The sequence below is a fragment of the Haplochromis burtoni genome, unplaced genomic scaffold (assembly GCF_018398535.1).
Source record: "Haplochromis burtoni strain Fernald_Lab_line unplaced genomic scaffold, NCSU_Asbu1 Contig_221, whole genome shotgun sequence".
NCBI classification, from domain to species: domain Eukaryota; kingdom Metazoa; phylum Chordata; class Actinopteri; order Cichliformes; family Cichlidae; genus Haplochromis; species Haplochromis burtoni.
Genome location: NW_024582582.1, coordinates 973,305 through 999,328, shown reverse-complemented (window position 1 = coordinate 999,328; position 26,024 = coordinate 973,305). Strand labels below are relative to the sequence as shown.

General features: G+C 41.6%; 2 protein-coding genes across 2 annotated transcripts; both read left to right on the top strand.

Moving 5' to 3' along the window:
- The first annotated feature begins 107 nt into the window (after nucleotides 1–107).
- On the top strand, nucleotides 108–13,439 carry LOC102309213 (serine/threonine-protein kinase 35). The gene is made up of 3 exons (XM_005951697.3): nucleotides 108–805; nucleotides 5,041–5,782; nucleotides 11,232–13,439. The coding sequence occupies exons 1-2, from the start codon at nucleotides 298–300 to the stop codon at nucleotides 5,757–5,759; spliced, it is 1,227 nt and encodes a 408-aa protein (XP_005951759.1). The 5' UTR covers nucleotides 108–297; the 3' UTR covers nucleotides 5,760–5,782; nucleotides 11,232–13,439.
- Nucleotides 13,440–23,858: 10,419 nt separating this feature from the next.
- LOC102309524 (P2Y purinoceptor 1-like) lies at nucleotides 23,859–26,012 on the top strand. Its single transcript, XM_005951698.3, has one exon. The coding sequence runs from the start codon at nucleotides 24,015–24,017 to the stop codon at nucleotides 25,062–25,064; it is 1,050 nt and encodes a 349-aa protein (XP_005951760.1). The 5' UTR covers nucleotides 23,859–24,014; the 3' UTR covers nucleotides 25,065–26,012.
- Nucleotides 26,013–26,024: the final 12 nt, after the last annotated feature.

Sequence of the window (26,024 nt, the reverse complement as noted above, 5' to 3'; positions counted from 1 at the left end):
TACTGTGGCGGTCACGTGCTTCTGACTACTCTGGAGGTCACGTGTTTCCGGTGAGTGTGGAGGTCACGTGTATCCGGTTACTGTGAAGCTCCACAGTGGCTGCAGCCAGACCCTTCTCTTTTATTGTGAAGGCCTTTGCCGGAAATGCTTAGTGTTTCCTCACTGTCGTTTCTTCCTGTTTGTGTTTCGTGCGATATCGTCCCACATTGCTGTGGAAGTTTTCTGTGTTCTCTGTAGAAAGGTGACGAGACACACGGGAACTGTTGCTGGAAAAATGTGACCGTTTTTGTTGAAAGGATGAGCGATTGTCGCGCGGACACCGTCGGTGGGGATAACTGGCGGAGACGTACAAGGAGTGCGCGAGCGTGCTGCAGACAAACCACCGAAGCGGGAGTTGACGAGTCCAGCGTGCTTCGGTGTCTGAACGTGGGAAACACGGAAGAGGACCATGACATGGAGGAGGACACCATCCTCCTCAAGCAGGACGGCCTGGAGCAGAAGGTCATGGCGCCCCGCTATAGTCTGCTGCGGGAGGTGGGAAGGGGAACGTACGGCGTGGTGTACGAAGCTCTGGCCCGGAGATCGGGTGCTAAAGTTGCTGTAAAGAAACTGCGGTGCGACGCGCCGGAGAACGTGGAGCTCGCCCTGCAGGAGTTCTGGGCGCTAGCAAGTCTAGAAAAAAGGCATCAAAATGTTGTTCATCTAGAGGAGTGCGTGCTGCAGAGGAACGGTATGGCACAGAAAATGAGTCATGGAAACAAACTGTCCAAGCAGTACCTGCGCCTGGTGGAGACATCATTAAAAGGTGGGGGTCGCTCTCGCTTAGCCCTACAGCTTTACCTGTTTGAGCTGAGATTAGATAAATTGGATAAAAGATGTGTTCACAATTAGTGCCGAAATAAAATAGCATCCTAGGTATTAGATAGTTGTGCTGTGTAGCAACATGTTTTGCTTTTAGGTTAATGTAACCAAAATAAGAGGATTATTCAGTGTACTTTTGACTTTACGTTCTAAGGACGGGGCACTGCGTCAGATTTAGATATGGATTTGCTGCTTGTGCCAGGGTTTTGTCATATTTTGCTTCAATTACTAATCATTGGGGTTCATTAGTTATCAGTTTCAGTTCTGGCTTGGTCACAATTTGGATCACTGGTGACCTGATTGTTACCCAGAGGAGGCTGTTTAATCTTGCTGGTTTTACTTTTTGTGATTCGTGCCTTGTGCTGGCCTGTAGCCATCTTTTAAAGGCCCATAATAAGGTTCTTATGCTTGTAAAGGTTAGTTTGGAGGGTTAGATTTGTCATTATAGCACAGTTGTTTTTGTCGCCATGACACAGACTCGCTGGGGGATGGGTAGATTTTGACACACTAAAATGGAGTCTGTTGCGTTGCTTGTGTTAGAGGTAATTTTCACATTCCACTCACAATCCGTGCACTTAAGACAAGTTTACACTTACACCGTTTTTGCTTTGTTGGTTTAGCCTGTCTCGGTGCCATCACCTCCCTGGCGATGCTTTCTTTAAACGCACAGTGACAATGTTATCTTAGGACAGTTTATCTCAGGCCCACCAGTCATTGATTGGTAGGTTTTCTCAGTAGAAGTGGCTTTTGATATGTGTATTAACATACACCACATCTGTGTTCTTCTTTCATAAGGGGGGGGGGGGATGTAGATATGTCTCACCATTTACTTAATTTACTTATGTAACAAGTACAAAAACCTCATCAAAGATTATTGTCTCAAGAAGATCAAAGAAGACGTGGGCAGTTTGCCTTGGATTAAAAACTGTGTTATGGGGCAATCGTGGCTCAAGAGTTGGGAGTTCGCCTTGTAATCGGAAGGTTGCTGGTTCGAGCCCCGGCTTGAACAGTCTCGGTCGTTGTGTCCTTGGGCAAGACACTTCACCCGTTGCCTACAGGTGGTGGTCAGAGGGCCCGGTGGCGCCAGTGTCCGGCAGCCTCGCCTCTGTCAGTGCGCCCCAGGGTGGCTGTGGCTACAATGTAGCTGCCATCACCAGTGTGTGAATGTGTGTGTGAATGGGTGGATGACTGGATGTGTAAAGCGCTTTGGGGTCCTTAGGGACTAGTAAAGCGCTATATAAATACAGGCCATTTACCATTTCTTTACAAAGTATTTATAAAATTTATTAACTTTTGTTTTTCTACAAGAAAACATAAGCTATAGACTGGTTGTTCAACACCTTTTTGACACTAATTCTTAGTGACATAAATATTCCCACAGTGTACTGGTAACACATTTTCTTGGTAAGCGAAAGGTTTAATTTCAGACAGAGACGCAAATCCCCTTTGGGGTTGCGTCAGGAAGGACAGCAGGCATAAACTCTGGCAAATCAAACTACGTGACAAGGGAAGCATCTAAAAGTAGGTTTTCCTAAAGACATGTATAACATAGACTCGATAATACACAACCACTTAAAAGAGAGTACAAATAATGTAGCAACTTGTCAGTACAGCATAGAGCAGGGCGATATGACCAAAAATATTTATCACAATATACATTTCAGGGCTCTCAAAATTTCAAAATCTCTGGTAGCCCTTCGGGCAGGGACTCTTCAGTTTTTGGTAGCCCAAAATAAATTTAAGTAGCCTGAATAAAAAAAGAGAGCAATTTTTTGTTTGATGTTTTGTTTCCTGTTTTGTTTCCTTTACAATATTATACATTAAAGTATAATATTGTAACGGAAACAAAACATTAATCAAAAAATTGTTGAAACACAAATTACAACATTGTATAAAAATTACAATCATCAACTCAAATACTTGGTTCTAATTGAACAGAAATTTCTATGAACTTGTAAGAACTGTGTAGGACATGAATCAGTCTGTGTCAGATCCTGAATTTGAAATTTCCACTGAAGTCACGGGTAAGAAACAAGTGGAACCAAGATCGAGGCCATTTGCTTTTTGAAGTTTGCAAAGACTGCTAAATTTTGCCAGTGGTAGTTCACTCTTTGCAACATAGTACACTGTTCTAAACAGATTTTTCAGGTTTATTTTTAGTAATGCATTTCTCATGGATTCTAATGGGGGCCTTTTTTAAAATTACTGGTCCCAGTAACAAAGGCGCTTGTCGATCGAGGGAAAACCAACAACACACCCGGCATTCGTTGTCAAAATAAGACGCGCACCAGATAAGAAGTTGCAGCATGCGGGACGTCGGGATAGCGATTTTGCAAGCCCTGCTTTTGGAAATTTGCGATAACGATATAACTGACGATATAATTGACACTAGACAAAATACTCCACAACTTTATTAGTGCAAAAAAAAAAAAAGAAACCCCATTAATGTTTTTTCACTTAAACAAGCAGCTGTTTTTTTATGTGCATTAAAGTTCTATAAATAAATAAAATTTAACAGTGCAAATGCAAATTCCTTGCTGACAGTTTAACCAAAAGGCATTTCCAGTGGAAATTGGCCGACATATCCTCAGCATAACCATGTATAATATCCACAAAACTTAAAAAGAGGTTATACACACACAATACAGTAATATTATGTTGAAGCACAGTACGTATCACTGCGCGAGGCTCCTGCCTACGATAGTCCATCAAGCAGTGCGGCTTAGTAGCTTAGCAAAGTCATACTAAAACATTTGACAGATTTTTGAGCGCCGTGTACATAAAATCGTTTCAAGATGAGTAAGCACAACCAGAATTCATACATAAGGCACACGGGATTACACTGTCAATTTTCAGAAAAATCAAAGGATTGATTTTAAACGTGCTGTGTGGTAATAACGACGGCCCGCTAGCATGCTCTACCAAAAATTGTGGTTTGTTGTGTATCTGACGGGCGAAAGATAAACCAGTTCCACACCACCGAAGTTGCAGCATTTTTACAAACCAATTCTGGTTCATCTGTTTCATTCAACGATCCGCTTTCGCCCTTCACATTCTCTGTCGCCGCTATGCTTTTTCCACCATGTGTGCATGAAAACAAAGGCACTGCGCAGGCGCATTTTACCCATATTCTATCGCGATATTCCTCTTTCTTATCGTTGCCTAACATTTTACCGGTATTAATGTGAACGGTATGATATGGGCCAGCCCTAGTACAGCATACCCTGTTTATCATACATCTGGACACTTACGAGGACCATAACTTGCAAAGGGATCATTCAATTCAATTCAATTTTATTTATATAACGCCAAATCACAACAACAGTCGCCTCAAGGCGCTTTATAATGTACAGCAGATTATACAATAACAGATACAGAGAAATTATAGCCAGCCAGTGCAGCAGCCCCAACATGTCAGTAAAATTGACACATTTTGCTGCGTCTATTTCTGTAATTCAGTGTCAGTAATGAAAATGAATGCACATGCTGCTTTCAGTGCTGTAGCCTGTATAATTATATCGACAAAGGAAAATAAAAATATATTCTTCAGCCGACCAGAAAAATCCCCAGTATGCTAGATTACCAGTGCAGCCCTGTATATAGACCTTTTGTAGATTGTGTACAGTGTGTATCACTGCTAGATATCAGTAGATTACATTTTCAGCCAACTGCAGTCAAAAATGTAATCAAACTGTTTGTCAGAGGGAAACTGAGTTTTAGCACAATGTCGGGAGTAAATAAGGATTTTTATGCACATAGTGTGTGTTAGAGCCCTGATTTCAATTTAGGAGATGAGTTTTGAGGTGAAGTGGAGGAAAGCTGTGGAGGGGGCAAAATGAGAGGGAGATAAAGAAAATCATGTTAAATAGTCATATATAATTTGAATGGGGCTGCAATGATTCATCGAGTGACTGGAGTATTTCTTATCCGATTACTTGAGTAATTGATGGAATACTCATTAAATTACTCGATGACTAACTGTTTCCCATCTGTAGAACTGGAAGTCTTTTTGCACATCGAGATGCCTGCTGGCCATTAAAATGAATGCAGGTCTAAGGCACTTCGTCATACCACATACACATCACATTGATAAACTGTGTCATTCTACATTTTTTTTTCTCTTTTTTTTTTATCATTTTTGTTTTTACTGTCTATCTGATAAGTGTCTCGCTGTTACAGGTGAGAGAGTGCTTGGCCCCCCAGAGGAACCTTGTTACCTGTGGTTCGTCATGGAGTTCTGCGAAGGAGGAGACCTCAACCAGTTCATCTTATCTCGGCGACCCAACCCACGAACAAACAGCAGCTTCATGCTCCAACTAACAAGTGCTGTTGCTTTCCTGCACGAAAACAATATTGTTCATCGAGATCTCAAACCTGACAACATCCTAATTTCAGAGAAATCAGGGACTCCAGTTCTGAAGGTAGCAGACTTTGGCTTGAGTAAAGTTTGCGCTGGTTTAGGAAACACCAGTGAGGGAAAAGACTGTGAAGACAAGAACAAAAACGTCAACCTCAACAAGTTTTGGTTGTCGTCTGCTTGTGGCTCAGACTTCTATATGGCTCCTGAGGTGTGGGAGGGCCACTACACAGCCAAGGCTGACATATTTGCCCTGGGCATCATCATCTGGGCCATGCTGGAGAGAATTACTTTTATTGATTCTGAGTCTAAGAGGGAGCTATTGGGTACCTATGTGCGACAGGGAGGTGACATTATGCCTGTTGGTGAGGCACTTCTCGAGAATCCAAAGATGGTACTGAGCATCCCACAGAAACGCAGGTCATGTATGTCAGATGGAGTGAAAAAGCTGCTTCAGGACATGCTCGCTGTCAACCCTCAGGACCGACCAGATGCTTTTGAGCTGCAAGCCAGAATGGACCAAGTTATGTGTACTACATGACCCTCAGCCATACTGTTCTACAGGTACACGTCTCGTTTTAATCACCCTCCAGCATTCTGTTTTGCTGACGGTTATTCTGCCTTCAGTTCGTCTGCTAGTACTGTTTGTATTGTTTAGCTAACAGCATTCCTTGTCCAGATTTGCTCCCTCTGCTGAGTCAAAGTGAATTGAAAAGAAAAAAATCGATCTGAACTCATTGTACATTACTGCTATCTGAAATGTTCAGCCTGCTCTGTAATGTACTGGAGAAGTATCATATGAAGTAACTTCAGATCATCCTTTAGACTGAGACAGTTTGGGGAATTTCTCTAAAGCATTGCCAATGCTATGTCAATACTACTTCATATGAAATCAAGATATTATTGTGGTTTAACATCAAATATGCTTAGTATTGACTGCACAGGTTTTATTTGATGTTGAGGACCAAGAAAATAGAAAACTAGCAAAGGAACCAGCCGCCAAGGAAAAGTACAAGATAGGAAGGCCTTGGGCTACCTAATTAATTCTTAAACTTATTACTAAATATTATTTAGTCAATATTACTACTGAATTTTTTTTTATTCACTAAGTACCTTCTGACAGAAAAGTGGGAAATATCACCAGCCGATCTCCAGTAAGTCTCTTATTCTGTAAAGGAATAGAACCTTCCAGTCTTGAACTGCAGCTCGCCCCAGTGGTAATTGCTCAGCACATAAACCAGTCTTCCACCTGCTGCAGCTTCTGTAAAGACAGGCATACACTGTGTGACTTTTTTTTTTTTGGCCCATTTTGAGACGATTTTTCACCTGTGTGTCGTGCATCGTGTAGTATACATGGGGTAATGAGAGGCGATTAAGACCTCATGACCATCTCCCGATCAACGGTCGTATGGTCACAAGAAAATCAAACCTGTTTGAAATCCTGGTCACCTCTCGTGAGGGTATCTCACTGATGAAGCAGTGTCACAAGCTGATTTAACGCAACCTCTCACGCTGCGCATGCGCAAACACAGAAATAGAAGTGAAAAAAGACAGAGCAGCATGGCAGTGCAGTGTGGGATCTGGACACAGATTGCCGTCTCCCCACTTCCGGGTTCCTCTTACATTTCCGGAAACAAGAACACCACGTGTTGTGTATGGACGCACACTGTGAGCAATCAGGTTACATCAGCACGTTGGGCATATAGTGTGAGAACATGCATTATGAGCTACGAACTTCTAACTCCTGCGATTCAGTCGCACAGTTTGAGCAGGAGCTGAATAACGCGACTGAAAAAATCGCAGTGTATGCCCAGCTTAAGAGTGACCCTCCAGCTCACTGTGGATCTCCAGAGCAGATCAAGTGCTGCAGTCCACAAAGGTGGAGACTGAGAGTTATCATTCCATAGGATGATATGATTTTGGTCAAGTAGCTGAATGATATAAAACACCAGTGCATCAGCAACCTAGCCAGCTAGCCAACATAGAGTAAAAACCATAGACAGCAGAAAAAATAAACACAGACTGTTTGATATGACTCCACATGAACAACTGATTGCATAAATCCACACAAACTCTTGACATCTGGTGGCCTTCAGGTTGGCATTTCCAGCTTGGTCTATGGTAAATATAGAGTAGCATCAAAGGTAGCTAGTTAGCACTTTTCAGTTGACTGAGGTGGATCATCCACTAGTAAACTTATGGTGTCAATAATAAGTTGCCATATGTATTCAGGAAAACAGTCCAAGTAAAGTGTGTTTGGGGAAGCCGTGCGTTGTATATCAGGCCAGTAAAGTATGGAGACAAATTTGCCTCACAAAGGTTGCAAGTACGTATGATATGATCCACAAGGGTAAACTAAGCCTTACAAATGTTCTGTGATTTATGTGTAACATTTAAGGACTCCCGCATGTGCTTCAATCCACACAAAGATATGAAGCAATCTGACCACATGTAAAACTGTTTTACTAATGCATATATCCAAACCTGAATCAACACTGATCATGTACGCAAAATTTATGAAGTTCAACTCATGAATCTGATCATTTTCTTGATGTATGCATTTGTAAAAGAGTTTTACATGTTGTCAGATTGGTTCATATTTGTGTGTGGATTCCCTACTTTACTGGCCTAATATACAGTGCACGGTTTCCCTTCTCAAGGATTGTTCTGTCTCCAGCCTTGGTGGGGCTGTTCTCATATTGTTCCCTTGCCACTAAGCATACACCTTGGATGGTTCAGTGGAGAACGGCTGGTTTATTCTCCTGGCTTCTGTTCCTATATCTCTTCGCTTTGCAGTTTTCAAAGACTCCGGTATGGACAGTTTGCTGTACTTCTTAGGCATCCCTTTCTTCATCACACTTCTCTACATTACAGATAGTTGGCTGCCTTCCCCATGTGTTGCCTTGAGCTTATCTAGTCTCCTCCTCCATGTAGAGTACTACTGCTTTTGGCTGTTCATCTTGTAGCCAAGCATCTGAAGGACCACTGCTGTATTTCTTTTAATATTGGCTCTGCCCTGCTGTCAAATTAAAGAGAAAATTGGATCGTCTTCTGAGAAACATCTTTGGATCGTCTATTGCTGCCTACCTGTGCTTTAATAACAATCTATATTATTCATATGAGAATTCTCATTTCTGTTCCAATCTGGTTCCTGTACGTTATTTGCCTCAAATTACATTTGAGGTGTGAGCTACTGGGACCTATTATACAGAATTAATTTATTTGTAATAGTGGGCGGGGCATTTGTTTGTGTAGTGCCTACATACTTTATTTAGTGACTGGACTCTGGATATTTGTTCTCACATGTATAAATGCCTGTGTGTATTGTGGTGGTGCTAACCAAGACCACTGGTTGAGTAACCAAAGCCCCAGTTATCCTTTGACCTCTGAGCCACAGATGGCTGTTATAAAGGGAGCATACATTCCCTTATTGAACATGGTCAGTGCACATGATGGGTGAGCGTTGTATGCCGTGACTGTACAACACACTATGCTTGTGTTTGCCATTGCATAATGTGACATTGGGGGGTGGGGGCACTACAAACCCAGCTGACCTCCGGTCTCTTGCTCTGCTTTCTTCCTCTAAGTGTTGTGAAGACTCCCACCACCCCTGCATGCATTGTTTCAGCCATCCCCCGCTCAGCTCCCTGCACGTTTTCCATGCTGAGCAAGACTGTCATGAGTTCAAATGGGCTGACTCATTTACAGTTTAATAATTAATATTTATGCAAGTAAAGTCACGAGCACAGATTTTTTTTTTTTTTTTTCTGCAGTGCGAAATTTTGCATCATTGGATAAACATCAGAGAATGCGTATATGTTTGTTTTTCTTCATTGCAGTCACCGCATGCTCCTTTCAAGGCTAACACACATACTGATTCACTAGAGTCAAACACGCAGATATACATGCACAAAAACACATGAATACACACCAAATCTCCAACATCCAGAAGACACAATACTGTCAGTTATTTTGTCTCCTACTAATGTGAAAACAAGAAGAAGAAAGAAAGGAAGGGTAAAAGCTGCCAGTATTTTTGCATTTTTATGTGCGTGATGGTGTGCTAGTTGTTCTTCAGCAAGGAAGGAGGGACAAGAAGACTTGTAGAGGTTTGCTGACCCAATAGGTCTGGAAGAATTGCAGCCTCAGTGTGTACAGAGATACGAGAGAGAGATGGTATTTGTTCTGCTGACATCCTAGTTAACTCTCTTTGGCTTAGCTACAGTTCACAATGACCTAAAAATCACCAAATATTCATGTAAAGGTAAGCTCTCCATCACACAATTGCTCCAAAAGGTAGTCCTGTGTGATGAGCGTTTTGAGTATACAATAAACCTGTTCTGAATAGTATGTTGCAAAGGGTCTGTCAGATTCTCGTGTTGCATGAAGCAACACTCATAAGTCAGCACTCATTATCAATGCGTATTCAGATTGCAGGATGAAGCTCCAAATCCCTGTTAAAGCTATCTAAGTCACTTATGTAACAGTACAAGTGGAAATGCATGACTGCATAACTGGGTGCAGTCTGCAGGGAAAGGCGTAATGGTTAAGTCACATTTAACAAAGGGCCTGTTTGTGCTGCAGAATTCAGCAGAGTTTTTGGATCCTCTCAGCTCTACCATAAACACATCTGTGCAGTCTGCCATGCTGCCACATATTTTTAATGTGTGAATATGACCAGGGGATGCAAGGTTTTTGGGAGCTGATCACATAAACCCGGTTTTCACATATTCCTTTATTTGACCACCATAATGTTACATTGTCATCTCTGCCAGCGATTTGGGGTTGGTCTGGCTGAGATGGATTCTTTTATGATATACCCTGGGATCTGCCAAGTGAAACATTTGTTTTGTCTTGACTCTAGAGTCAGCTTACTCACTGTTCTTGTAGGTTACAGTATTGATATTCACTCATTTGATATACTGCTGACTTTGCCCTTGAAGATATTTCTGTGTAATTCAGTTTACATTCATTGTCCATCTGCTGGAAGCAAATGTGTGAATTGCTTAACGTGTGTGCAGTCTGCAGTGGGCATTGCTGTAATAAATTTTGGAGCTATTTACTGCAACAGGTACTGATTCAGCACATCTGCTGCTCTTTTCACATACTCGCCACTGCACATAGATCAGCCTTGTAGAATGTATGTCACTGAGGTCTGTCCAGTTGTCTCTATGCCATACATGTTTTTCTGAATCTGAACAACACCTGGCACCGATCTGAAATCCTCCAGGGGACAAGGAAAACACTTTTTAAACATGTTATTATTTTTAATGGCAGATGTGCTGCTACCAAACAGAAATGTGTCAGGAGAGAAGCAGTGTGCAGTTTGATCTTTTAACTCCAAAAATCAGCTAAGATTGACACGCTTGGTTAGAATATTTGAAGTCACAAATGTGTGTTAGACAGATGTCACAAGGCCCTGAGGCACATGAGGCACATGCACATGGCCTCTAGTGAGGTCAGCTGCCCATTGCCTCTGGTCGATCCCAGCAACAGTCGTCTGGGATTTGGTGCTGTATAAATAAAATTGAATTGAATTGGTTCTTTGGGACTCTCGTCCTTCTGCTGGGTTGGATACACAGTTGTTGCCAAAATGTGTGGTCTCAGGTCTTCTCAGGTACTCTTTTGGGCTGTGGATGGCCCGATCTCCTGGATCTATCTCTGTCTGCCTTTGGCTCCTGGGGATTGTTATTGCAACTAGCCACCCTTGTAATCAAGCACATTTTGTAATTTCTCTCTCTCTCACACACAGTCAAGGAACTTTGGCACAGCGGTGCATTCAGATCATAATTCTGATGGCAAAATGTGCCAGACATTACAGGTTTTTTTTTTAATTTCTAACTTTATAGCAAATGAATTTATCCTCTGTATTTGTAATATAGGACTTTAGAAAAACAAAACAAAAACTTTGTCACTTTGTCCCAAGCTTGTCCACCTCCATGTCCCACATGTAATAAACCAAAGGTTTTGTGCATCTGTCTGCTTGTTCACTGGTTCTCCTGCTTCTTTGCAGATGTGTGTTGCTGTCCAAAGCTGGTGCGTCTGCCTTCATTCAACCTGAAGACTGTGAAGATAAAGAAGTAAAGAGCAGTTTCTCCTGTAATGTAGATGGTGAAATGGGATCATAATTCTTTTGCTTGTTAGATTAAATTCATTTGCCAGTGCTACTGATAAATGATTTGTTTCATCTTCACGATGGGAATAGATGGAATGGATAAAAGAGATGCAGCAACATTTTCATTTCACACTTGACTTTAAATGGCGACACTTTGGTCGCCAGCCTGGAACTCTGATGATATTTAATGAAAACACTGTGATGTAAGATAAAAACTGCTGCTGGAAAATTTTCACTTGATGCGGTGGAGCGTGTGTGTGAATTTTTTCGTTTTGTTTTGGGGGTGTTTTTTTTTTTTTTTTCTCTCTAAAAAGTGACAGCTTTCTGATCTTAGGACATGATAGAAAAGCATGTCAGCTGCTTTTTTTTTTTTTTTCTCTGTTGGGTTTAAATTCTAGAATTAAGTAATAATAGCTGGTAAACTCTGTTAGCCTCTGTAATAATTCCAGATGTTTTAAGCCTGAATTTGTGTTGTGGTCCCATTTGCCATCTTTCCAAGCTGCTTGTAGGCTGTCTTGCAGGCCAAGGTGTCAGTCCAAGCTGACAAAATTTACTAATCATTTAATCTACAATGTGCTTGTCCATCACAATCCACGACAATCAGATCTACTCAGCTGAAGGTAAAAGGGTGTATCTTCACATTTGGGAAGTGGGACCTATTCATTACACTCCACCCCCTCCTGGTCACTACTGCATGCTTTCTTACTGCAGATTGCACCACCTATACAACATTTTGGCTTCTTTTTTGAATATCTCTCATTGAAGTTGAACTTTAGTGACACATCACCGCTCCATGTGTCATACCTTTAAATTCAAATTTGCACCAGCTGCTTCACCAGCTTTGATTTTGCATGCAACTACATGATCCAGGGTATATGGGCCTTGATAATTTAGCTTCTTCAGTATTTAATTGTAATTATAGAAAAGGGAACCATGAATGTAATTTTACCCAAATAAGTTTTCCATTAATTTCAAATGAGATGGTGACTCAGCAGTTTGTTTTTTTCTGTTCTTGGAGCTTTTGGCATGCAAAGTCACATTTTTACTGGGAACTGCAGTTGTGCTGTTTGAGCAAAGAAGCAAAGCTGCTGATGTCTTTCAAATTTTATGCAGTTTAGTTGTGCCTGGTATCAAATGTTTGAATGATTGCATTTGTAAGCAGAGGGAGATGTTAGTGCAATGACCCCCAGCTCAATATTTTGGATTCAGTTGGCTGCAGAGTTGCACTGAGCCAACTAAAAGTTGTCTTTGTAATCGTGCTACCTCCTGTTTCCCCTTTTTCATTGAGCCATTCCTCACACATTCTGGGTAGATTTCATTTTTGCTTCCACTCATCAATGTCTGTTCTAATTTTCCTTGATGGCATGTTTAAAAAGATTTGCATTACAAGAACATCACATAGGTTTTGAAAAATCTGCTGCTGCCTTGTTTCTCCTTTTGTTCAGTGTGTTTAAAAATTAAAAATAACAAAACCCTTATTAACACTGACAGAGATGATTAAATTTATTTAGCCCCGGATAGGTCATGAAGCTCTTAAAACAAATGTTAATTTCCTGACCTTCTGTGATGAACATACCTCAGCTCACCTCCTTTGTTTTATTGTTTTTTTTAATGTTTTATTGATAAACTGGAGATGAGTTAATTTGAAGAGGGAAACTTGAAATGACTGTTTTGTTGTTGTTGTTGTTTGTTTTTTAAATCAAGACTTCTGATCTATTGTTTGATTCAAATGACTCTTCTTAAAATATTATCCATATACATTCTGCTCCCGCCTTGTGCTTTCTTTTGCTGTTCAGGTTATGGAACTATTACGCCTGTCTAAACTTCAGTGACTGAGTCACTTGTTTTCTATGCAATCCAGCCCTGGCTAATTTGGTTGTAGCCCTTTGCTTCACATCTCTACAAATTGAACACTCTACAAATCATTGAACACAATGAGGTCCAGAGTTTAAGTGGCTGACCCTTTGCAGCAGTCCTTCGTTCTGCCTTTGACTGCTAAAGCCATTTGAATAAATGGAAATGTTTGTGGGGTTTTTTTGTGTTTTTGTTTTTTTTATTGCCAACTACATAAAGGAACTGTTTTAATAAAGGTTGGAAATGCCTCTATTCTGTGTGACTTCTTAACATTGACATCACAGCGACTGGAGTGTTGGTAGGTAAGGGGAAGTTTTTGATGACAAATATTAGGATTAAGAGTCAAGTTTATTGTCATTACACATGTATAAATACAGGGTAATAAAATACAGTTAAGTATACAGATGTTTATATTGCTAAATGAACAGATGAACTCCAGACAAATGTAGTGTTGTATACATACAGTGGGGCAAAAAAGTATTTAGTCAGCCACCGATTGTGCAAGTTCCCCCACTTAAAATGATGACAGAGGTCAGTAATTTGCACCAGAGGTACACTTCAACTGTGAGAGACAGAATGTGAAAAAAAAATCCATGAATCACATGGTAGGATTTGTAAAGAATTTATTCGTAAATTAGGGTGGAAAATAAGTATTTGGTCACCTCAAACAAGGAAAATCTCTGGCTCTCACAGACCTGTAACGTCTTCTGTAAGAAGCTTTTCTGTCCCCCACTCGTTACCTGTATGAATGGCACCTGTTTGAACTCATCATCTGTATAAAAGACACCTGTCCACAGCCTCAAACAGTCAGACTCCAAACTCCGCCATGGCCAAGACCAAAGAGCTTTCGAAGGACACCAGGAAAAGTATTGTAGACCTGCACCAGACTGGGAAGAGTGAATCTACAATAGGCAAGCAGCTTGGTGTGAAAAAATCAACTGTGGGAGCAATCATCAGAAAATGGAAGACATACAAGACCACTGATAATCTCCCTCGATCTGGGCTCCACGCAAGATCTCATCCCGTGGGGTCAAAATGATCATGAGAACGGTGAGCAAAGATCCCAGAACCACACGGGGGGACCTGGTGAATGACCTGCAGAGAGCTGGGACCAAAGTAACAAAGGTCACCATCAGTAACACACTACAACGGCAGGGAATCAAATCCCGCAGTGCCAGACGTGTTCCGCTGCTGAAGCCAGTGCATGTCCAGGCCCGTCTGAAGTTTGCCAGAGAGCACATGGATGATACAGCAGAGGATTGGGAGAATGTCATGTGGTCAGATGAAACCAAAGTAGAACTTTTTGGTATAAACTCAACTCGTCGTGTTTGGAGGAAGAAGAATACTGAGTTGCATCCCAAGAACACCATACCTACTGTGAAGCATGGGGGTGGAAACATCATGCTATGGGGCTGTTTTTCTGCCAAGGGGACAGGACGACTGATCCGTGTTAAGGACAGAATGAATGGGGCCATGTATCGTGAGATTTTGAGCCAAAACCTCCTTCCATCAGTGAGAACTTTGAAGATGAAACGAGGCTGGGTCTTCCAACATGACAATGATCCAAAACACACCGCCCGGGCAACAAAGGAGTGGCTCCGTAAGAAGCATTTGAAAGTCCTGGAGTGGCCTAGCCAGTCTCCAGACCTCAACCCCATAGAAAATCTGTGGCGGGAGTTGAAAGTCCGTGTTGCTCGGCGACAGCCCCAAAACATCACTGCTCTCGAGAAGATCTGCATGGAGGAATGGGCCAAAATACCAGCTACTGTGTGTGCAAACCTGGTAAAGACCTATAGTAAACGTTTGACCTCTGTTATTGCCAACAAAGGTTATGTTACAAAGTATTGAGTTGTATTTTTGTTATTGACCAAATACTTATTTTCCACCCTGATTTACGAATAAATTCTTTACAAATCCTACCATGTGGATTCATGGATTTTTTTTTCACATTCTGTCTCTCACAGTTGAAGTGTACCTCTGGTGCAAATTACTGACCTCTGTCATCATTTTAGGTGGGGGAACTTGCACAATCGGTGGCTGACTAAATACTTTTTTGCCCCACTGTATGTACAGATGTACCGAGTGCTATGAATATAGCTTTCACTACTTAAACAGTAGCAGAGGTGTAGTGCTCTGAAAAGACTATAATACTGAACAGTGTACGCTCTATAACAGAGACTATGCTATGTCAGTGTCCTGAACTATAGCAGTATCCAGTGTGAGCATATGGTGGAGGCTGAGAATGAATGACAGTCATGATCTTGGTCATCGGGAGGGATAGGGGGGAGGAGGGGCGTAGGAGGGTTGAGTAAGTGTGGATGAGAAGGTTCAGCAAGGGACTGAGTTCAGTACGATGACAGCTGTGGGGAAGAAGCTGTTCCTAAACCTGCTGGTTTTACTCTGAAGGGTCCTGTAGCGACATCTGGAGGGGAGGAGCTGGAAGAGTTCATTGGTAGGATGAGAGGAGTCCCTGAGAATGATGCGTGCCCGGTGTAGACATCTCTTCTTGTGGACATCCTCAATGGCAGGAAGTGGAGTCCCTGTGATGCGTTGGGCGGTTTTCACCAGTTCCCATACCAGACCGTGACACAGTTGGTCAGGATGCTTTCTATTGCACAGCGGTAGAAGTTACCCAGTATGTCAGCAGACAGGTGGTTCTTCCTCAGTGTCCTCAAGAAAAAGAGGCGCTGATGAGCCTTCTTGACCAGGCTGGAGGTGTTAGTTGACCAGGACAAATTCTCAGAGATGTGGGTGCCCAAAAACTTGAAGCTGAAAACCCATTCAAAATGTATCAATTTACTTCCGTCCATGGTCCATCCGTAAACTGTCTTCTGTATATTTTAAAGTTAATATGAATTCTAAAAGTCTTCCAGAGCAGTAAGTCGTGAAATGGTGGGTAGGTAGAATAGGTCTTGAAAAAGACAAATATACCCATATTGAGTATGCAAGAAAGTGCTGAGAAATTGGGGGAAACTAAAATCATCCATCCATCCATTCGCTTATCCTTTACAGGGTCGCGGAGGGCGCTGGAGCCTATCCCAGCTGTCATAGGGCAAGAGGCAGGGTACACCCTGGACAGGTCGCCAGTCTGTCACAGGGCTAACACATAGAGACAGACAACCGTTTGTGCTCACATTCACACCTATGGGCAATTTGGATTAATCAATTAACCTATCCCCACTAACTGCATCTCTTTGGACGGTAGGAGGAAGCCGGAGTACCCGGAGGGAACCCACACAAACACGGGGAGAACATGCAAACTCCTCACAGAAAGACCCCGGCCTGATGGTGGAATTGAACTCAGGACCTTCTTGCTGTGCGGCAACAGTGCTAACCACCGTGCCAACTAAAACTAAAATCATAAGTTTGCCAATTTAAAAAGAAATGAACAGTCTTTAAATGTTATTTTAGTTTAAGTTTAATGAAGTGAGAGACCAAAAATCCAGAAAAAATAATTTGCAATAAATTTATCCGAAGTTCTGTGGTAAGATGAAACCAAAACTGTGCTGGACATGCTTTGTTTGGAGGAATAGAGATGCTGAATATGACCCAAACAACACCATCCCCACAGGCAAGCACAAAAGTGGAAACACTATGCTGTAAAGGCAGAAGACAACGTCACTGTCTTCTGCACCAATGGACAGGGTCATGTACAGTAAAATCTTGAATGAGAATCTCCCACCCTCAGCCAGGATGCAATGGATTGTGGACAGAATGACAATGAACCAAAACATACTGACAACAACAAAGTAGTGCCTAAAGAAGATGCACATTAAGGTCATAGCTTGTGTCCAGACCTCAGTCCAATAGTAAATCTTTATAGGGAGTTGAGGTTTGAAGTTATCAAGTGGCAGGCAGGGAACCTAAAGAATCTGGAGTGTTTCTGTAAAAAGGAATTGGCCAAAATCCCTCCTGGGATGTATACAAATCTGGTACGCAACTAAGAAAGGTGATATCGCTTGCCCACAAGTGTTTCTCCATCAGCTGCTAGCCATATTTTGCTTGGGTATCAAATCCTGATTTCATTCAATGACAATCAATTATCAATTAATACATTTTATGGGACATGCTTTTTTTTCTTCAGGATTTTGGTTAATATTTTGTCTCCATTAAAATCCATCTACCATAAAACTTATAGACTGTTTATCTCTTGATAAGAGAGAAAAACTTACAAATTCAGGAAGGGATCAAACATTTATACAGGGCTTTTAAAGCGGTCAATAGAATTTCAAAATTAATTCTGTATTATTTTTTGTTAACAGCCTAGTTGCTGTATTCTGGACTAAGGCTACGTTCACACTGCAGGCGAAATCCGACTTTTTTGACCCTATGCGACCCATATCAGATCATGGTATGACAGTGTGAACGGCACAAATCCGATATTTTCAAATCCGACCTGGGTCACTCTCGTATGTGGTACTGAATCCGATACATATCTGATGTTTTAGAAAGCGACTGCTGTTTGAACGGTCAAGTCGCATTAAATCCGTCTTTTACGTCACTGACACAAGACAGACGCCAATTATCAGCGCCGGAGAAGACATCGCGAATGCTTCCTGTCCATCCTGTGTAGGTGTCAGTGAAACTGTTGGGAAGACAACATGAACATTTTATTTATATTGTATAATCTGCAGATTCTGACAGAAATCTGCAACTATCCTTTGAAGCACCGCTCCTCTCTAAAACAGCAATAAGGATCATTAGGCCATATGTAAATAACAAAATAACTTAAAGCAAAATTGGGGAACGTAAAGTCCGAAACAAGTCTTTATATCTTAATATAAAGATATAATCAGTAAAACAATACTGATTACATCAGTCAAACAATACTGTTTGGTCTGGGTCTGAACAGAGTGCGTTGTATGTGACGTCTTCTTTTGCACATGCGGGCCGCTTTGAGGGTTCACACAGGAGCACGTTTGCTGTTACATTTTATTTGTAGTGTGAACAAGCAGACAAAAAAATCGGATTTGATCAAAAAATCGGAATTGAGCTTTAAGACCTGCAGTGTGAACGTAGCCTAAGACTGCAACTCTGCTTCCTGGTCCCAACTCTGGATAGTCATATTTTGGGGGGTTTAATAAATTTGTCCATATTTCTAGAAATGAGAGCTGCTCCATCCAAAGTGGGATGGATGCCGTCTCTCCTAACAAGACCAGGTTTCCTCCAGAAGGTTTGCCAATTATCTATGAAGCCCACATCGTTTCTGGGACACCACTCAGACAGCCAGCAATTTAAGGAGAACATGCGGCTAAACATGTCACTCCTGGTCTGATTGGGGAGGGGACCAGAGAAAACTACAGAGTCCGACATTGTTTTGGCAAAGTTGCACACCGATTCAATATTGATTTTAGTGACCTCCGATTGGCGTAACCGGGTGTCATTACTGCCGACGTGAATTATGATTCTTACTGAATTTACGTTTACCCTTAGCCAGCAGTTTTAAATTTCCTTCAATGTCGCCTGCTCTGGCCCCTGGAAGACAATTGACTATGGTTGCCGGTGTCTCTAGCTTCACATGTCTGAGAACAGAATCACCAATTACCAGAGTTTGACCCCCGGCGGGTGTGTCGCCGAGTGGGGAAAAACGGTTAGACACATGAACGGGTTGGTGGTGTACCTGGGGCTTCTGTTTAGGACTATGCTTCCTCCTCACCGTCACCCAGCCGCCCTCTTTCCCCAGCTGCTTGGGGTCTGCCGGGGAACAGCTAGCGGGGCCTAGCTATCTTCGGCTGCACCAGCTACAGGGGCCTGGCTAGCTACGGGTGAATGAAGGGTGCGAAGCCGAGTCTCCAATTCAGTAATCCTGGCCTCCAGAGCTGCAAATATGCTACATTTGTTACAGATATCATTACTGCTAAAGGAGGCCGAGGAGTAACTAAACATCTGACACAATGAGCAAGAAAGTGCAGGAGGGACAGGTGGAGGGGGCGTTTCCGCGATGCGGTAATGAGGCTTGCTTCGTTTATGGGAGGAGCTGAAAATGATGACGTCCGAAGCCTCGCTGGCCGGCTGTACCACGTGACTGGTTCATGAAGTGGTTCGAACTTTGCCGCGAGATATGACAGCGATATAAACCCCTCAGACTTCATTCAAAATGTGGGTGTTTGATGGAGAGTTGCGGTTAGTGAGAGTTTGGAGACAGTTTGGAGGTTTATGAGAGTGAGGAGAGAAAGTCAGGAGAGAATGGAGCCAGCTAAGAAGAGGAGGATGTCCTCCCCTGTGTGGGAACATTTTGATCTTATTCCTCCCAACAAGGTATGTAAATTTCTACAGAAGATGTATTTTCATAGATACTGATGGTGCAATACAATTTATGTTAAGCTGTCTTACTTTTGTACAAGGTGAAGTGTTTGCTATGTGCCAGGGAGCTGGGATATAACAACAACACCTCATCCATGCTTAGGCACTACAGAGCTTTGCATGAGAATAAGGGGAACACCGATTGTGGAGCAAGACCAGGTGAGCCATCAAATGCCATGATAATATAGCATGCAGTAATGTTACTAAATGATATAACAATATTATACAGCTGTAATAAGTTACGTGTGTGATATTTATATTTGTGCTTTGTCTTTATTGTCTTTCCTCAGAGAACAATCTCAAATAGATGAAGACCTGGTTCAGCATGGTGATTGAGGACTCACAGCCATTTAGCATTGTGGAGGACAAAGGATTCAAAAGATTTGTTAAATCATTAAATCCTAGCTATGTTCTCCCCACTAAAAAGGTCATAAAAGCAGTGAAAATTTAGTTTTTACAGAATAAAATGTGAACAGGCAGGACTGAGGCTCAAAGCCTCAGTGTGTAGCTGTCCATACCTCAACGTTACAAAAGCACAACTACTGTCCACACCCCAACCACACCTCACAGTAAATGATCATTTCCATTTTAAGCATTTCCAAATAATCATTTTCCATACTGCCAGTATAAATATACACAGTATACTGCCATCACTACAATATACATGTTTTACACACTCCTTTTGTTGTTGACATTTACAGGCTGTGTGCAAAAGGCCACACTCTTCAAATTCATGCCAACTAATATTTTTACGTCCAGTAGGTGTCCTACTAGAGCAAATGAAGCTTCAAGAAGCTTTGCGCTGGGGTGAACCAATTGGATGAAAAGCTTCAGTGCTTCATGGAGCTTCATCTGCCCATCACTAGATTATACTATGAAAAAGGAAAAGTTTTTAATTAAATTACTAAGCAGATAAACTACTCAGAAACACCACTGTGTTTGAGCAGGAACAGGAAGTGATACTCTACCACAAAGCAAGCGAACACCAAGTGACAGCACCACCAAGATGTGTGCCACATTATAAATGTGGCACTTACTAAGGCACTCTGTCTTCTGCAGTTTGAGCCTGACCTCTGTCTGAACTCTGTTTTGAACCTGAACTGAATCTGAAATTGACAAGCTGTTGCACACCAGTGCTCATTTCACAGCTGGAATGTGACAGTCCAAACACTTTCCAAACAGATTCCAAGATCATCAGTTCAAACAATTGCACATAAATGCTTACAAGTTATTTGGATGTGTCACCACTATATGCCAAGGTCTGCAAGACCCAAACTGTCACCCTCAGATAAGAAGAAATTGGTGAGTGAGCCCAAGGACAACCAAGGAGCACCCAAGGATAAGGACAACCAAACAGTCGAAAAAAATCACTAAAAGCCCCAAATTATGATGGTATTTGTGAAGACTGTACGTAAACTTCTGACCACAACTGTACTTTCCGCATCTGTGTGCATGTGAGGTAGTGTAGACCAAGTGGCTAGGAAGGCGATAAGTAGACAGCATCAACATCAGTTTCTTTTAAGTGTACTTTTATTTTCGGCATCTCTATTATACCATTTTAAAACCTGGTAGGCAAAATCTCACTTGCTTTCAACAGGACTTTACACACACCTGAACCTCATTAGTCTCTACCATTGAAAAATAGGTTGGAACAAACACTACAATTCTAATCAAAAAACAGGAATACGATTATGCATCCAGTCGACAAACTAATTTACCCAGCTAAATGGCCTGAAAAGTAAAACACTGCATACAATACAACTAAAAATAAAATAAATAATACTATACAATAAAATAAATAATACTATACAAAATTAAAAACCCTCTAGTTGGTTGTACCCAGTTGGGCACCAATGACATCATGACCCTATATAAACAAGTACTGGGTCGGCCCCTCCCACGCACCTGTTTTAGATCTAGGACCTGAACAAATGGATAAACATGGTAAGTATAACCAAAGCAACATAAGCAAACATAATTTGTTAGAAATTGACCTGTGAACAGAAGAAAATTCAAAAGACTTGATGGTTAGTATAGTATTTGCTTTAGAAATATATGCATGGATGTAATGGATGTAACCAATGCTACCACAAACTAACCCGGGAAAGTATGTAAAGCAAAGTTACACCAGCAATGTCTAAATTAAAGCATTATGGTCAACTGTCAAAAAACAAACAAACAAGGGATAAATTATCAATATGGTAGAGGGAGAAGTGATAAATGAGTTCAAGCATAGCTACTTTGTCACAGTGCACCAGAGGGTCCCAGTAATTATGTTTATCTTCAGAATCTGAGGTTTTGTAACCGTCATTTGCTAAGACACAAACTGCATATGGGCTGAAAAACCAGAATGGACATTGAATGTGAAAAGCAGCTGTCTGTTTCTTCTTACATGTGTACCAATAATCTTTAAATGGTCGGAGACAAACAAATATGCATTATGTCATCTTGTCCATGTGCACTAAAACATAGTCAACATCTCCATGACCATGGTATACTGTTGTGAACTGGAATCTTATACATTATATTGCCAAAAGTATTCACTCAGCCATCCAACTCACTGAATACAGGAGTTCATCATTTCCATGGTTACAGGTGTATAAAATCAAGCATGCTTCTACATGCCTAGGTGGATAGCTCTCTGGGGCTCAGTGAATTTCAGTGCCAGGATGCCACCTGTGCAGCTGTGAAATTGTGTCCACTTGTGAAATTTCTTTATTACTAAATATCAGTCAAATAGTCAACTATTAGCAGTTTTATAATAAAGTGGAAACAACTGGGAAGGACAGCAACAGTCATTAAAATAGTAGGCGATGTAAAATCACAGAGCGGGGTCAGCGACATCACTACAGACCTCCAAAGTTCATGTGGCCTACAGACTGGCTCAAGAACAGTTCATTGAGTGCTTCATGCAATGAGTTTCACTGGCTGGGCAGTTGCATCCAAGCTTTACATCACCAAATACAATGCAAAGCATCTGATGCAGTGGTTATAAGGCACACCACTAACTGATTCTAGAGCAGTTGAGACACTTTAACAGGTACATGGCAGAGCGGGGCACAGAAAGAAATGGGCATGAATACTACTACTGTCTACTGGTAGACAAAGCAGTTGCCCAAGACTGCAACAAGACCAGACATAAGAACAGTCATTTTTTACTATTCACACTACATTTCTCATTTATGTATTGATCAAACTTATATTTTGATTTCTTTGATTAAGAATAGCAGTGCTTTCTTATTAGGAAACAGGGAGAAGCTCTGTTTTAGCACTGATCATTTTTACTAACATCCTGGATATCAGGACCTTTTAGTCTGTCTTGGCTGTGATGTGAAGGCAATCTCTTTCTGTCACAGGTCACTCACACACACACACACACACACACACACACAATAAGAAGGTTCAGTAGTTCATGGCAAAACTTAGGCAACAGTGCAGATCACAGTGCTATAACTGCATGAAGGGCCTGAGCTCAAACTAGCTGGGGTCTGCGTGGCATTTCCATATTATGCATGTACCATGTGGGTTATCTCATGTACTGTGCCTTCCCACAGCACAAGACATACTTATTAGATTATTTAGGTATTCTAAATTGCTGTGAATTCGAATGTTGTCTCGTTTTATAGCGTTACCTGTTTATGAGAACAACCATGTATGTATGTGTTGGGGTAAGCCACTAGGTGGCGACAAATAATCAGCATTACTAGTATAGTACTTAGACTTCCATTGTGTCATTGGTCTACTTCAATACGCACATATAAATAGAACTGAAATAAGAACATATAAGAACCCGGTGTGTCATATATTATATCTTAGCCTGATTAAATCAAGTAGATTAACGATTGCTTATCTAGTTTGTGGCTTGCTGGCACCAGAGGTCAGAATAGAATGGCCAGACTGGTTCCACAGACAGTGTGACAAAGGATTATAGTGACTGTACATACAAAAAAGGGGAACTGGGACAGAGTAGAGACGCCTGGGGAAATTAATGTCATAAAGCAGAATGTCTATGTTGTGACATTCTGTACAACAGAACAGTTTTTTGATTAATCTTTTAATAAATCCATATTCTTTGATCTTTGAAAACGTTTCTGTAGCTTGTTTAAATATTATTTCATTTCATTTGTTTTTATGTGTTTCAGTTGGTTGGGCCACATACCATCGAAGTCATTTAAATATTATAAGGTACGGTGAGATAGCTAGCTGTATCCTTTAGTGTCGTTTTACACAGCAGTGAGCTGACTGCATCTGTGATGTCAAATGATTTAAAGCAATACATGATTTAATTTGTACTTTGTGCGTGTCTGTTTTTATTTTTACCCCCCATTCTTTACGTCATTATGAGTGTGCTACCATAGCTGGAAAAAAGTGGGCGGATACTTTTTTTAAATTGCATATTCACTTGTGGGTTTTTTTTTTTTTTTTTTCACGATTAGCTTTCAGTGGAGGTCATTGCTCTGAGCGAGCCGATCACTGACTGCTGTGTTTTTGTAGGAGATTTTATATGACAAAGGTTTTACATCAATGCGAGAGATGTCTGTAAACAACACAAAAGGACCTTGTGAGGGCAACCTAATCAATCTAAATTTTACGCACAGCTTTTTGCCGCCCGTCTTTATCACCGTGTTCATTGTCGGGACGGTGTCCAATATCTGTGGACTGAGAAGCGTATGTGTGAGCTGGAAGAAAAACGGAAACATCAACATCTTCATGTTCAATCTCGGGGTGGCGGACCTGCTGTATCTGTTTACCCTGCCGTTCCTCGTCTACTATTACGCGCGTGAGAGTGACTGGCAGTTTGGCCAGCCTTTCTGCAAGGTGACGCGCTTCTGCTTCAACCTCAACCTTTATGGCAGCATCGGCTTCCTTACCTGCATAAGCATCTATAGGTACCTGGGCATTGTGCATCCGATGAAAGTGATGGGGAAAATCACCAGTCGCCACTCTCTGGCCATAAGCGCTCTGGTCTGGGTTTTGGTCATTATTCAAATTACTCCTGATATATTCTTTGACAAGAATGATGAAAAAAAACCAAACTCGTGTTTTGACACCACCTCAACCAACCTGACCAGATACTACCTGCCATACAGCATCAGCTGGACGGTCACCGGGTTTGTCCTGCCTTTGGTCATCATTTTGGGCTGTTATGGACACATAGTGGTGGTTCTGGCAAAGAACGCCAATGTCAACCCACTGCTGAAGCAGCGATGTTTGAAACTGGTCGTGATTCTGGTCATACTTTTCTCCGTCTGTTTCATTCCCTACCATATATTTCGAAATTTAAATCTCACTACCAGGATTTTGAAACAAGATGGGCTTTGTCACCACCTCTTCGACGACATCTACATTGCACACCAGGTCGGCAGATTCCTGGCTTGTCTAAACAGCGCGATAAACCCGCTGATTTATATTGTAGGAAATGATGATTTCCTGACTAAGTTTCAAGACTTCAGTAATCGGACCAGGATGTCTCTTGCCGGACTCAAAAGCGCAATTATTTACCGCAAACCCATAGAAGCGGACGTGAATTTACCCGCAGACATGTGCACCAGTTTCGACAAGAGGAGTGGATAGGGCGCAGAATCAGTTTACGCGAGTTGCTCGTCTATACATGTCACGCACCGCCAGCACTTCCACAGATCCGTGAACAAAGTACGTGACTGCGACTGATGATTGTGCTTAAGGGCGGACTGGCGAGGGGTATAGGTCACTGAGGTGTCAGTGCACAGAGAAAGTCAAGTGTCCGGATGGTTCCCTGGATGTTACCGAAAAGTCTTAAAGCTGAAGCTCCAGCTCATATACCTCTATTTTTGAACTGTTCCAAGTGTTAAGCATTGTAACAACTTATATATTTTTATTTTCTGCGTATTCAGTAAGCCTCAAATCTTTCTTCTGTACAGTGCAGCAGGAAGTATGCTGTTGACACTTATTTGTGTTATGTGCTACACTGCCCTTTGGACTGTTAGATGAAGCTTTGATATACTTCACCATGAGTTGTATTTTTCACCTCAACATGTAACCGACTCAGACTCAAACCATAAAAGGGATTTTAACAGCACTTGTTTTAGGAATCTGGCACGTTTACTGCCGTTTGTTTAGAGAAAACGGACACAATACAGCAACAGCTATGTATGAAACTGGAGTGGACAGTCTGAAGTAGAAATACCACTAAAACTTTTCAAGTGTTCTCTTATTTCTTCTTATTTTTTCTTTAACCTAAATAAAAAAAGTAATATCATCAAATGAATCCGCGTGTCACAAAGGTGAAATAATCTAAGTATATCTCATACAGATGGGTAGCAAAGGCGATGCACATTATGCGGAACCCTCACGCGGTTCCATTGAAGTATGCGTGTCAAACATGCACCGTGGGAATAAAAGTTGCTGGGTTTCAGTCTGGTCCACTGTGTTGCTTTGCAAAATTTGAAAATCACAGCGAAGAATTAATAACGAATATACTGCCATCTCTGCTATGGGGAAACGACCATTACACAGGAATAAGAATACGGGCAAATATAGGCTACATGGGCTACA